At 37.1% G+C, this 14,534-nt stretch overlaps 3 protein-coding genes across 3 annotated transcripts; 1 reads left to right on the forward strand and 2 right to left on the reverse strand.

The window, feature by feature from the left end:
• Positions 1-1,001: 1,001 nt before the first annotated feature.
• On the reverse strand, positions 1,002-2,416 carry LOC109128364 (paired amphipathic helix protein Sin3-like 4). The gene is made up of 5 exons (XM_087480387.1): positions 2,291-2,416; positions 1,837-1,974; positions 1,592-1,763; positions 1,302-1,400; positions 1,002-1,208 (listed from the first exon to the last, which is right to left on the reverse strand). Exons 2-5 carry the CDS (start codon positions 1,950-1,952, stop codon positions 1,125-1,127), a joined length of 471 nt encoding a protein of 156 aa, XP_087336513.1. The 5' UTR covers positions 1,953-1,974; positions 2,291-2,416; the 3' UTR covers positions 1,002-1,124.
• Positions 2,417-4,419: 2,003 nt separating this feature from the next.
• Positions 4,420-5,966, forward strand: LOC104738296 (uncharacterized). Its single transcript, XM_087482884.1, has one exon. The coding sequence runs from the start codon at positions 4,661-4,663 to the stop codon at positions 5,780-5,782; it is 1,122 nt and encodes a 373-aa protein (XP_087339010.1). The 5' UTR covers positions 4,420-4,660; the 3' UTR covers positions 5,783-5,966.
• A 5,647-nt stretch (positions 5,967-11,613) lies between these two features.
• On the reverse strand, positions 11,614-14,082 carry LOC104736913 (cryptochrome-1). Its single transcript, XM_019235113.2, is given in 4 exon segments — positions 11,614-11,803; positions 11,806-12,887; positions 12,980-13,198; positions 13,390-14,082. Coding segments are annotated over 4 exon segments (1,692 nt in total). The 5' UTR covers positions 13,742-14,082; the 3' UTR covers positions 11,614-11,764.
• Positions 14,083-14,534: the final 452 nt, after the last annotated feature.

The raw sequence follows: 14,534 nt of genomic DNA on the forward strand, positions 1-14,534 counted from the left end.
ACTTCTATATTCTTGGCTCTTCCTCTTCTATATTTTCTTGGCCTTCACCTTCTATCAAAAGGCCAGATAAAATTATTGTCTTCTGAAAAAAAAAGTAAATAGAGACTTAGATTCAATTACCATAACAAAATCTTTTAGATTGAGGATCCGATCAAAATGAACAAAATGCACAATCTTAACAAAATGCATCATTCATGGCTTAACATATTATGCACAGCTCTAAGAGGTAAAGATAAACGTACCATACTTGGCTAAACTCCATATCACGCCACTTTATGATCGGTCTGGTCAATCTTAGTCTCTGTCATGGTACTAGTCTTTATCTAAACCTGTCAAGATTGTAACACAAGATGTTAAGACAAATCTTAAAACCATACATAAAATTAATATATAATCAAATCAAGCACCTCCATATCGTTTTTTAAGTCCTGTGAAATTTGAGAATCATCAAGATCTTCTAACTGTCTTACTAAGCTAGGACTGTACGTTAAAAACAAAGAACCGTTTCATAAAAAAATATACGAGAAGATATGATGGTTGGTACCTTTTGAATGAATCTGTTTTGCCACTGGTTCCTAATGTGCATGTGTCTTTTTGTTGAGAGTTGTAACGCCTAAGTAATTGTAATAAAACCACAAAGTAAGAACTTGGTTTCACTAAGCTATCATTAGAGACAATCCAACCATAAGAAGTCTTCACAAGGGATAAGTTTTTTAAACAGTGGTAAACAATTATCACAAACAAGTTATAATATTGTATTACCCAATCATGAGGGTAGGTAACGCCGAAATAAATCTTTAGAAAAATAATACAAAACGACCGAAACAAAACAATTATCTTTTAAATTACAACTATGAGAAAAAAAAAATTGTATGATGATAATTTTTATTAGGGAGGTTTCAGAAGAATCCATTTATGGATAATGGAGCAGATTGTGTGTTGTGCACAGTTGTGTAAGAAATTTGAGAAGTAGTGTTTAGATGATGAAAAATATCCCAAAATAATATAGAAATAGTTTACCAGTTCAAAACAATCTACTGATACAACAAGGGTTCATTGCATACACATAAATCATTATCCTGGCTTATTATTAAAACTTATTTAAACCGCATGTCCACCCTTTCCTAGGTCTCTTTCGCAAACCATGAAGGGAGAAAAAGAGAAAAGTCCTCAAGCAAATCATCATGGTCTTGTAAAATAACAGTCACCTACAAAATAGACTTATCATCAAACCAAATACGAGATAATAAAACAAAATGTTTAATATTATACACAATGTAGTTAATTACGCTCATATATACCTCATGGACGACCTTAATAACACTCTTGTGGTCCTTTTTAAACGAATTCAGACTATCTATGATTGAGTTGCATGAATGATCGTCGTCCTGAAATCTTGTCTACAAATAAAACCCTCTTTAAGAGAAAAAGCAAAGAGACAACATAACCACAATTTCTAGTAAGCTTAGCTAGACTAAGAAATGATCTTACATATATGGCTTCAGTTTTCTTTAAGGTATCATAGAAAAATAAAAGAAGCGGTGAACTTTATTTCCCATCTTTGTGTTCTATTATGAGACTGTGCACATACCTTGACCTTGCGGATAAAACGCATGGCGTCGCTAAACGTCTTTGGTGGATTTTGATCATTCTCAATTGTTATTGCAGATCTTTCGGGTAAACACGCATTAATACCCAAGAGTAGCTCTTGTTTCCCATTAAAGAGTTCTTTAACTCTTGTAATGAAAGCATTAGTACCGATTCTGCCATGAAATTCTAATCAATTCAATTTTCCATAAATTTTAACTAAGTTACTATTAAGAAAAACAAAAATACCTTCCAGCTTTGAAGTCTTTCAAAACCTTAAGAAATGTATTATATTTTCCAGGGTTATCTTGAAATTCTTTCTTCACAGTCTTGAGATACTTATTTGCAGCACTTGGAGTTGGCATTCTCGAAATTGACTGGTGGTTCCTAGACAAAGAAACAATAGATCAACATCGATCTCTCTACATGAACTACAATTTAATGGTGGAGATCTATCGCAAGTCATATAATAATAATAAATAAAATCTGAAAAAGATATATATAAATCTAATATAAAATAATCCCAAATACAAACAAGCAACATATATAGCAATCAGATAATTTATTTCACATTATATCTTGATAGAAGAATGAAATGCTAACTCGAACAAAATTATAATGGAAAGCTCAAAAACTCATTGAACATTTATTCGATTTTTTATTATAAGACATAACTCATATACAGGAAAAGTTTTGTCTTTACCTCACACTAAACACACAGAGACAAGACAATTTGAACAATTTCTACAAAGGAAGACAAGAGAGATGATTCTCTTCACATAGTTACATGAGCCTTATAAAGAGACCAAAAATACACAAAGGGGACACAAATCTTCTCTTTTGATTTTTTACCCAAAGAAAAAAAAAAACAATCTTCTCTTTGGGGCAACATATTTAATCGTCTATTTTTTTGTTGACTTTCTTTTTCTTTCTATTTGACTAGTTTTGTTACCTTTACTGGGGCAAAATTTTGGTAGTTGCACTAAGTTACCCATTTTAGGCTTGATGTGTTTTTGCACTAAGATACCCATTTGTAACTCTAATTTGTATTCCAGAATTATTATTAATTTTTCTATTTTTAAAAATATGTAACAAACTACGTTTAATATTATTATAAATTTAAATAGATGTACGAAGATACCAGAAATTTCAAACTATAGTATATAATATAATGCGAGTTAGATAGTATTCTACTTTCATTTTCAAAATTCAGTAGCATCTCAATAATTTACAACCACACCAAAATGCATTCAACAACCATTTATATTCATCTTTCTTGTGCTTGGGATTAATCCATTTTTGTTGACTACACTTCTTCAGGATCAAAGATCGAAGGAGAAGTGAACATATATCAACTGATTTATGTTCCGAGATGATTGATGAGAATCAACGATATCAAGATTGGTTCGAGTTTGATCCAATCGATATTTCTTTTTTTTGATTGCTTCGAAGAAAAAGATGGAAGACGCTCATTTTTCGAGGCAAGTAAAAGATCACCAGTTCCGCCTTTCACAACTTCAATCTCTCTAGATTCATTGCTACTCGATTTAAAACTTCATGTGTATGCCACATATTATAGAAAGGAAAATATTCAAACTAAATACGTATGCCAACTTCAATCTTTCTGTTTGTGTATGTAGTTTGGATGTGTTCAGTCCGAATTGTGTACATATGTCCATTATAACATCATTACATTATAGTGTAGATGTTCATATGTATGTATCTGTAGAAATCTCTAAGATTTAGAAGACTATAAAATAATTCAATAAAGTTATACAAATATATAAAATGTATTCTACTGATCATGTCCCATATTTGTCTTTGTTATTCAAGGTGACTCAGATAGACGATATACGAAAAGCCCATCTGGAACTTACACGAGCACGGGCTAATGATACTATATTATATTGATTGGTATAAAGATTTGTCCCCGACTATTATAGGTCAGATATTCAGAAAATCTATCATCCATTTTTTGAAACTATGAAATTTGAACCAAATTAAACCTTATAATCTCTAGAAAACCTAACATGCGCCAAGCCAAACCAGTAGAACTCAAAACTCGGACATGTATTTGATGATTGTCACTTCCGGATATTAATAAGTTGAGCAACTAAAGTCCATCATCTCCAATATTTGTCTTTATTATTCAAGATGTGAAATATCACAAGGATTTATTCAAAGCATGCATGAATTTATACAATTAGATATATAATTAACTATTGGAAGTGGATATTAATTGGTGGTTTTAGTTGGGGAGGTATAATTCGACATTAAATACGTTTATATAGTTAGACAATGTACTTACAATTGCATGTGAGCCACATTTATTTTCTCTCTACATTTTAACCGTTGACTATTGTCAGTACCGTTGACTCCCACTACTTGTTCTTAAGTTATTGTTCCTGTGTCCATATATAGCCTTCATAGGTGTAGTACTTCCTTTACAAATGTGGGTGAAAAACATAAAAAAAAAAAAAAAAAAAAAAAAAAAAAAAAAAAAAAAAGTAAAAACACATCGTATATATAGAGTACAAGCGAAAGTTATTATTAGTAACGACATTGGAAAATTTCCAATAAACTGGTAATAGTGAATCATGCATTAGCAATTTTCAAAATATAAAAAGTCAACGTCAAAGTAGAGACTCGAACAAATAATTATCGGCAAAACTCGTTATGAATGATGGTGATATATACGGATGTGATGATTTTGTATGAAAATATCAACGAGTGTTGGATAATAAAAGAAAGTAATTAATGAGTAAAACGAAAGAGCGAAACCTACAGAAAAGTCTGAACTAAGTATAGATCTATTTTGACTCAGTATAAGGAAAATTTTCATTAAATGTTTCCCGCCAATGGCTCAACGGCCCCAAACGCGTAGAACGTAACATGCATGGGGGATCCATATTAATGGCTTCTTCATCCCACTTGCTTAATTCTTATAACTTTGAAGATTTCATTTATCTACTATATAAGGGAATGTTCAGTTCAAGACTTCAAGTGACTGAGATAACCACAAGACATACAAAGAGACGATACATCACGGTTATTCTCTAAGCTCTAGCTAGGGATGGGGCTTAAGAGTGTTACTTGTTTGATTCTTTCTTTGGTTTTGCTTAATTTGGGTGTCGAATGTGTTCTTGGAGATGGATCTGTGGTCGGGCCTGCGAGGTATAGAGATGATGATTGTAGGTGGGGCCGGAGGTGTGGTGGACGTGGCCGGTTTGGACGCGGTGGTGGCAGAGGGTTTGGTGGTGGGGGAGGTTTAGGCGGTGGTGCTGGACACGGTGGAGGGTTTGGAGCCGGAGGAGGAATTGGCGGTGGTGCCGGTGGAGGAATTGGTGGTGGAGGCGGAGCTGGGGGAGGTGGAGGCGGAGGTATTGGCGGCGGTTCTGGTCACGGCGGTGGGTTTGGAGCTGGAGGAGGTATAGGCGGTGGGTCTGGTGTAGGCGGAGGAGTTGGTGGTGGTGGAGGAGCCGGTGGAGGAGGAGGTGGTGTTGTTGGGGGAGGATCCGGACATGGTGGAGGTTTTGGAGCCGGAGGAGGAGTTGGGGGTGGTGCCGGTGGAGGAATTGGTGGTGGTGGCGGAGCTGGGGGTGGTGGAGGCGGAGGTATCGGCGGCGGTTCTGGTCATGGTGGTGGGTTTGGAGCTGGAGGAGGTGTAGGCGGTGGGGGCGGTGTAGGAGGAGGAGTTGGTGGCGGTGGTGGAGCCGGTGGAGGAGGAGGTGGTGGTGTTGGGGGAGGATCTGGACACGGTGGAGGTTTTGGAGCCGGAGGAGGGGTTGGAGGAGGGGCTGGCGGAGGTGCCGGGGGAGGCGGTGGAGGAGGTGGTGGTGGGGGAGGTGGTGTGGGTGGTGGATCCGGTCACGGTAGTGGATTTGGAGCTGGAGGAGGAATAGGGGGTGGAGTAGGAGGAGGTGCCGGCAGAGGCGGTGGAGGAGGTGGCGGTGGAGGAGGTGGTGTGGGCGGTGGATCCGGTCACGGTAGTGGTTTTGGAGCTGGAGGAGGAGTTGGAGGTGGTGCCGGAGGAGGACTTGGCGGTGGTGCCGGAGGTGGAGGAGGACATGGTCTTGGCGGAGGTCATGGAGGAGGAGTCGGCATTGGGATTGGGATAGGAATAGGTGTTGGGGTTGGTGGAGGCTCCGGTCATGGTTCCGGCAGCGGAAGCGGTGGTGGTGGGGGTCGCCATTAATCAAAGTGAACTATCATTAATCTCACGTTTTAGTGTACTCAAGAGTCCTACTTTCCATTTTATTTCTCTGTATTGTTTTAAACAAAAAAAGTGTATGATATACATCAGTTTTCAATTCAAGATGTGGTTTCTCATTTATTTGTGTAAGAATGCTTTCGAAAATCAAATAAGAAAATATTGAATACGGCCGGATTGATCTTAAATTTTTAATTCTTAAATCAGCTTTCTCATAGGAACACATATTATTTCTTTGAGGTCCATCGACTTCAATTTTAAGGTCCTATCGTCAGATATTTCTCCACCAAACTAACATAACAGTGATAACACGAACAACTTTTATAGCTGTATTTAGCCACCTTTCACTTATTTATAAGCGAATATTATACTAAACAACTTTACTGCAGAAAATCCGATTTTGATAGTAATCAACATATGTACAGATGTCATCAATTGCTTTTTCGTTGCTAAACTTTTGTTCGGTTCATATATGACATCTCTAACAACACCAATACACCCATGCATTTTTCATCTCTAGTTTTCGATAACATTGCGTTATTTGGTTTATGATGGTGGGTTTTTGCTTATTTATTATTGGTTTATCATATATGACATCACAGATGTTATATTGTTGTCTTGCTTGGTTTGATGACATGAATTCCGTAGGTTAGTTAACAAATATGAGACTGTTAATTAATGAACAAAAAAAATGGATCTGGTTATTACAGTTAATATTAGATGATTTATTTTTAGAATGTAACTCTCCTCATTTTTTGTTTTGATCGTCTTCAAATAGGCAAATATAATGTTTAACAAAAGAAAACTAGGCAAAAGACCATACACTTTAAACTAAAAGCAAGGATATAGACGAAAGAAAGCACTCAGTCTCGACGATCCAGCTCTAATTGGTCATGAAACCATGCCGGTCCACCCAGAGCTAAATACGATGTGAACCTACCGTCCTGAGTAACATTACACGCGATATCTCTGGCCACACTATTAGCTTTGAGAGTGGAAAGATGGAACGTAACTCTCTCCATACTCATCAATACTCTGTGAATCTTGACTAGGATCGAGTGATACTTTGGCCACTCAGCAGAACTCTCCATTGCCAAAACTGCTGCACCACAATCCATCAACAACTCACACGAATCAACATGCAAGTCATGTAATCCTTGCAAGCACCATAAAACACATTGCAACTCTACAACAATACGGTTAATCGTCGGTCATAATGCATCCCTCGAGTGAAAAAGCGGATCACCAGCATGGTTACACAATATCCAAGCTCCACCACTAAAAGCAGAATCATTAACCTAATAAGCATGAATATTGCATTTAACAAAACCGAAAGCCGGTTTGGTCCATCTCTTTAGTCCAACCTGAATCCGTCTGTTCTCTACCCCAATGTCTTGTTCAACCAACTACTGTTGATTAATCCAGACCTCTGACTCCTCTAGAGCTGTAGCAATCAGAATATGTGGATCAGAGCCCTTGGCTGCATAAAGAGCAGAATTACGTGCCTTCCAAAATCCCCAGAGTAACCACTGAATTGCATTTCGAGTAGTCAAGGCCAAACCTCCGTTTTGCATTAAGCTAAACACATACTCCATGTTTTCAGAAATAGAATTCGAAAATTCTTGTGCTTGAAGAGGGATGTGAAACAGAGACCACACCTGCATCGCCGAAGCACACTGAAACAACACAGGAGACATTGTTTCCTCGTCTCTGTTACATAGTTGGCATCTCTCATTGACATTAAGTCCATGCTTCCTCAGACAATCAGCCACTGCTAAGGCACCAGAAAAAACCCTCCAAAAAAACATTTTGATCTTAGGCATTGTCTTCAACTCCCATATTTGTTCCTTAAGCTTATTCAATCTTTTTGTAGCTGCTGTTTCAGTAACCAATGTCTCTGCAGACTGAGCCAACAACCAATTCCCACTCTTCACAGAGTAGCTACCATCTTACGTGAACGCCCATATTCGTCTATCTTGCAACCTAGGTTCCAGAGGAAAGGACCTGATTCTTAACACATCACACGGTGGAAACAAATCATTTAGAAGCTGCATATTCCACTCCCCCTGTGACGTTATAAAAGAGGAAACATTACAGTTGAGGTCTATTGTTCTTTCTTTGTTTTAAGGTCTTTGTGGAACTTCATCAAACACCCATTTATCCAGCCATACACTAGTCTGGCCCCCATCCCCAATGGACGTCAGAAGACCTCTTTCAAGTAATTCTCTCCCAAAGAGAATACTCTGCCAGGCATATGATGGTCTGGAGCCTAGGCAAGCCTCCATGAGGTTTGTATTCACATAATACCGGGCATTGTAGACTCGGGACAGAAGAGAATTTGGCGTATTCAGTAGGAACCAAGCTTGCTTAGCCAGCAAAGCTTGGTTGAAGTTACCAATGTCTTTAAAACCAAGACCTTCATGTGATTTGGCTTTGCACATCTTTTCCCAAGACACCCAATGCATCTTATTTTTATCCTCACATTCATTCCACCAAAAATCAGCCATGGCACTTGTGATCTGCTTACATTGATGATTTGATAAACGAAAACATGACATTGCGTATATCGGTAATTCCATTGCCACCGATTTAAGCAAAACCTCTTTGCCACCTAAAGAGAGAGTTTTCTCATACCAACCGCTTAACCTCGATTTCAAGCGATCAGTTATGTAACTCAATAGCTCTCTTTTTGGTCCACTGAAACACTTTGGAAGCCCCAAGTACTTCCCGGCACCCCCTTCTAGTTCAATTCCTGTAAACTCACCAATCACCCTACGCATATATGGGTCCATTTTCTTTCCAAAGGTGATAGATGATTTTTTAATTACAAAAATGAATGGAAGTTTAAATAACCAAAATAAATACAGTTGAAATTTCAGTTACATATTTCCAACATTTATTTTGAGAGTGTACCTCCCCTCACTTTCATTACATAAATTTTCTCATTCTTCAGAAAATTGTTCAAGCTAACTTATTGCCCAGAGCCTGAAGAATTATGTTTGTTACTCGAATATTGTATAATCAACCATAAACATTTAAAATGATAAGTTTTTTGCTTTACGTCTCATATGTGTTTGACACAACTGAGTAACAAAGGAAGTTGGAATGAGAAAGTCCCACATTTACAAAATTAAAACTTGCTTTCTCACTTTAATACTCCATCTGTCTCATAAAGATTGATGTTTTGGGATATTTTTTTGTCCCACAAAGATTGATGTTTTGTAAAATTCAAGAAGTAATCATTGAAAATATTTAAAATTTTGAATTGTTATTGGTTTAAAATTAAATAATATCTCTTTAGTCAAAGAAAAATATATATTTTAAACTCAGTAATCATTGTTTTCTTAAAATGTGTAAAATCTTCTAAACATCAATTTTTATGAGACAGAGGGAATAATAATTAATTATGTGAATGCATTTAACTGAAACCACTTGGTGGAGACGAGAAAACATTTACTGCTAAATTGTTTAAATGTAATTTCAAGACCATTTTGGTTTTGTAGTTGATGATGCCTTTAATAAATAAGGATTAAGATATAATATAATTGGATTAGGACCTGTGTGGGTTTAGAGTTTTTAAAACAAAATTAAATTTAACGAAGAATATAAAATAAATATTTTGAGTAAGTAAAAACTATCTATAAAAGTAAATAGATACACCTAGGTGTCCAATGTGATATTTGGTGTAAAAGGTGTGACTATATGGTTGAGACCATTAATCATGTTGTTTTTGAATACCCTCGCTCGTGTGAAGTTTGGGATTTATCTCGACTCTAGTCTCGTCAGAGGAATTTCCATATGAGTCGGTGTACTCGAATTTGGATTTTGTTTTCTAGAGGGATGCCTCTCAACAGGGTGATCCTGATCAACTTCTTCAATTACCATGGATTTTATGGGCAATCTCGAAAGCCATGAATAGCCATGAATAATTTTTTTTTTCAAGGTTTAGAGATCGAGGCGAATGATATAATTGTTCAGGCTCTCGGCAATAAGTTAGCCTGGGAAGAGGCTCTCTCTTTTACGGCGGTCATGTCAGCTCCATCTCCATCTTCGGATGTCCAGGTTTCTTCACCTTGTTGTTAGTTTGAAGTTCTTGGAAAGAAACCAATGTGCATTCAGAATTGAGCTGGTGGTGTTGCGTTGGTGAGGAGCGAACCTTGTTGTTGGGGGCCAAGTGTCTAAGACAGAGCCCCTCCCCCCTGCATTCGAAGTTAGAAGTGTTGTTGTGGGCCATGGAGCGGATACGTGCTGCATGGATTGCTTGTCAACATTTCAAGACTGATTGTGCTGAGTTACTCACTAGGGTGCAGTCCTCTGAAGATTGGTCGTCCTTCTCCAACATGCTCGATGAGTTTAACTCCTTGGAGTCCTTCCCACTATTCTCCATCTCTTGGATCCTGCGTGCGTCAAATATGAAGGCGGATTGTCTTGTCCGTGCTTCACGTTCCCTTATCTCTGAAGTTTCTTTTGTAAACCCCTTCCCTCCAGCTTGGGAAACTAACCGAGAAATTTTCTTTTAATTTATTGTTTAGTTAAAAAAAAAAGTAAATAGATACACTTTTAGTTAAAGAAAATAGTTGTAGATGAATTCAAAATTATTAAAATAAATTAAATTTAACAAAGAATATATATTTAATTCTTTTCGTAAGAAAAAAAATGTATAAAAGTAAAAAGATAAACTTTTATTTATAGAAAATAGTTGGTTTTTTTTGCTATAATACACTAATATATATCCATTAACAAATCTACTATCTACATTACCACAAAAAGTGTATTTGTACACACAAATATATTTTATTGTTAAAATATACTCTTTAGTCTTTACTACTACCAACAAATTGTCTTTATGAACATATTAAATAACATTTTATATGTCTTTTCACTTTAACATTTTTTTAGTAATAAAAACACATATGTTAATCTTACATACTACTATCTTATATATCTTATTATATAAAGTTTGATGTATTTTTTTATGATAGGTTTTAAATTTTTAAATTTTTATTTTTAAAATTTTTAATAAATTTGACATGTGTCAACATTTGAATAATATAATATAATTAACACTTGTTAGTGAGTCACTTTAACGTAAAGCTTTTTATAAAAAGATTCATAGCTTTATATAATAAGATTCATGTTAGTATATTCACGTAGACGTGTTCCACATAGACTAACAAGTCATTTAGCATAAATGCGAACTATATATGAGTTTAAGATTAAGAATTGGTATGTGTTTGACTATAACCAAAACTTTGAAAGCCAACAAGTATGAGACCTGGTCTAATACCACAAGTAACATACTTACTATACAGTGTATTATAACAATATGGGAACCAGAGAAATAAAAAATGTACATCAGACAAAGCTCCTACAAAGTTTTTCTCCAGCTCCATTACATTAAAGCATACCAAATGTATACTCTGTTTACAGTCCAACCAGGTTTAACCAGAGTTACATCCCTTGTCAAGTTCCTCTCCTTCTGCACTTCGATTTGCCCCTTTTACCTGTAAAATCAGACATACAACAGCAAAATTGATACTACTTGGTTAGAACAATGTGCCAAATTCCAATTGCATTGTAAAGACTTGCAAAGTTACACACCCGGTTTGTGAAAGCCGTCTCCAGTTGAGTATTTCATGGTGATTCTGCAAGTAGCTAGATGTGGTACTTCCTCCACCAATCCCATTTTCTTCACTAGGGAACTGTTCTGAGTAGGCCGGAGACCACTCGGGCACTATGCCTCCGTCTCTCTCTCTTCTTCCGCTGCTGGAAGATTCCGCTGTTGAGTCTTCAGTGCTCTCTGCAACAAGTCTGATATTAAATTCTGGAATCATAGCAGTGACTTGGTTTGATGCCGGTTCTGCTCTTGGCTGCTGAGCTTGGTTGGTGTTAACCATGTTCCTTGGAACCTCTGCTCTGCTATCTCCTACTGAATTTCTCAAATTCAAAGACGACTCTTCCTCCTCTTCAGGTCTGATCAAAGAAGAAGTAATACTTGGAACCATCTGATCCTCATATCTCCTGATTGGGTTGACTCTAGTTGGTTCAGTCTCTTCCATTGTGATGTCCCTGGGAAAATCAATAGGAGCTTCTTCCACTTCAGTAGAATCTCCAAGTCCTTCTTCTGATCCATTCTCTATAGCAGCTCTTGAAGCAGCTTCTAGTTGCCACATCTGTGAAAGCGCTTCATGAAGCCGTGCTTTTGCTTCATCTAATCCTACAATTGGTAGAGGATAGTTTGATCCAAGTTCAATACCAGCAGCTTGAAGCACAGACTCAGGTGCGTTCCACGGATGATGTATCCAGTCTGTAGGGAGTCTAGAGAGTTCTGGAAGCCATCTCCTTACGTATTCACCATTCGGGTCAAACTTGTACCCTTCGAACTGAGGGTTATCTATGCGATCAAACTCCCGGCTATCCGGGAGAGTACCAGTAATGTATTGCCAACCAAGAGCATCACTTTCTAAATCCGCATCAAGAAGGGTGTCCCAGAAATACTTCATCCCCCATCGCCATGGCAACTGAAGAACTTTAACAAAGAAGCTTGAGACAACTACTCTTATGCGATCATGCAACCAACCAGTAGCCCATAACTCTCTCATCCCAGCATCGACCAAAGGGTATCCAGTCCGGCCTTGTCTCCATGCCTTGAAATAGTTCTCATCCACTGCCCAAGGGAAGTACTTTAGGTGGCCAAGAAGAGGTCTTTCATGTGAGTAAGGATGGTTAAAACTGATGTATCTAGAATACTCCCTGAGACCAATAGATTTCAGGAAAAGATTCACGCTTTCTTCCCCAGCCTCGTTTCCTTCGTTTGCCCAAGCGACCTGTTTGATCCGAACCAGATGGAAAACTTTTCTCACACTCACTTCCCCAAAATGTAAGTGTGGAGAAAGAAACGAGGTTGTGGCACTATCAGCTTTTCTGCGGTTCTTAGAGTATTCAATCAATGGTCCGTTTATGAACGTTGTGAGAGCTTTATCAGCATTACTCCATCCAGGAGACCAAGCTCGAGCCAGAAGTGCATTGCTTCCTTTCTCTGAGTCATCTTCAAATACCAATGGATCCGGAACACATTTAGATACATCCCCTGCAACAATAATACAAATCAGAGTGAATAAAAAAACCAGATTTGGAGAAGCTGAAGCCACAAGAGTGTGTGTGTGTGGCTAAGAAACAAACCTGAAATGATCTTCTTAGGTGGGAGAAGAGGAGACTCAGGGTCATAAGGCATGCTAAGGCATCTTTCCCAAAACGCATCAAACATAGAGAAAGGACGGCCTAATTCATCAGTCACCTCCCATGGCTCGTAAAGCAAATCTGCGTTGAATGATCGAACCGCTATGCCTTGTGCCGTCAAAACATCTTTAGCACGGTGATCACGCACCAAGGATAATGGATCTGAAACAAAAAAAAATCAAAACTTTAAAACTGAATCAAAGTTTTCATTTTTCAGTTTCATCACACCTAACAAAACATAACCCATAAGAATAGAGATGATTCCAACCACAAAAATCCTATCTTTTTAATCAGATACCAAAAAAAAAAAAAACAAAGAAGAGGAGAGAGGAGGGGAGAGAAGATGAACAGACCATATAAATGGTTGAAGAAGATCTGAGAAGCACCAGTGGATTTAACAACCTCAAGAAGAGAAGCAACACTATCAGTAGATCTCTTGGTGATGAGACAAGTACCAAGACTTCTAAGAGAAGAATCAAGCTGAGCCAAACTGTTCTTGAGCCACCACCTAGAAACCCTACCTGGATGATAGTGTCCTTCTTCCTCTGGTGCCCAAACAAACACAGCAATCACAGGACCAGCTCTTACAGCTGCAGCTAAAGCTGGATTATCTTCAACCCTAAGATCTCTTCTAAACCATACAATACTACAACCACCACCACCACTACCATTAGAACCACCACAACCAGAAACAGAACCAGACATCTCTCAACTCAAAAAAAAACTACCCTAAAACCTTTTCTTTGCCAATAAGCATAAAAAAAAAAAAACCCAAATCTTTTTAGGGATAAAAATTACTTTTTTTATTCAAAGTTTTGCAGAAATTGAAAACCCTTTTGTGGCTTATCTCTCTCGAGATAGAAGAAAAGACAACAACAAACACAACAACAAAAACTATGTTTTTTTGATGAGCCAAAAAAAAAAAAAAAAAGCTTATCTTTACGAATATCTCTTCTCTATTGAGTGCCTCTCTGGCAAAATGCAACTATACTACTCTTGGGAATATTATTCACCTAAAAAGATTTTTTCCTAATTTTAGACATCTCAAGTAATGACCCGAAAATAAAAGCAATATGCGTTATTTACATTTATTTCTCTAGTTTTTTTGTTCTTATTTATTCTTTACGTTACAGTTTCAAATATATTTATATCATTTTAAACTAATTTTTCACTTGAATCCAAAAACTAATAATAAATTATCCAAGAGGCAAAATAGAAAAAATTGGAGGTTGATCGAGAGAGGTGAAGAAGAAAAGAAGATTGACACTAAAAATAATGATTCAATTCACACACGACGAGATTTATTGGAAAATTTTGCACCACTACTTTTTTTTTTTTTTAATATGTTCTTTCCCACTTGGGAAATATTATCCCTATCCAATTGAACCAAAATCAACTCTGACTCACAAGTTTTTTTACTCCTTTCCCTAAATTTTCTCCTTTTTTTTTTCTTTGTTTAGAAAATAATAAAAAGAGAAGAACCTTATACTTTAGTTCT

The sequence above is a fragment of the Camelina sativa genome, chromosome 13 (genome assembly GCF_030686135.1).
Source record: "Camelina sativa cultivar CO46 ecotype springtype chromosome 13, ASM3068613v1".
NCBI classification, from domain to species: domain Eukaryota; kingdom Viridiplantae; phylum Streptophyta; class Magnoliopsida; order Brassicales; family Brassicaceae; genus Camelina; species Camelina sativa.

Excerpts from the sequence above, each read along its gene's own strand:
- LOC104738296 (XM_087482884.1), top strand. The coding sequence starts at position 4,661 with ATGGGGCTTAAGAGTGTTACTTGTTTGATTCTTTCTTTGGTTTTGCTT.
- LOC109128364 (XM_087480387.1), bottom strand. The coding sequence starts at position 1,952 with ATGCCAACTCCAAGTGCTGCAAATAAGTATCTCAAGACTGTGAAGAAA. Across the intron at positions 1,401-1,591 it reads GTTTTATCCGCAAGGTCAAG|ACAAGATTTCAGGACGACGA; the intron begins GTATGTGCACAG and ends TTTTATTTGTAG. Across the intron at positions 1,209-1,301 it reads TTATTAAGGTCGTCCATGAG|GTGACTGTTATTTTACAAGA; the intron begins GTATATATGAGC and ends TCTATTTTGTAG.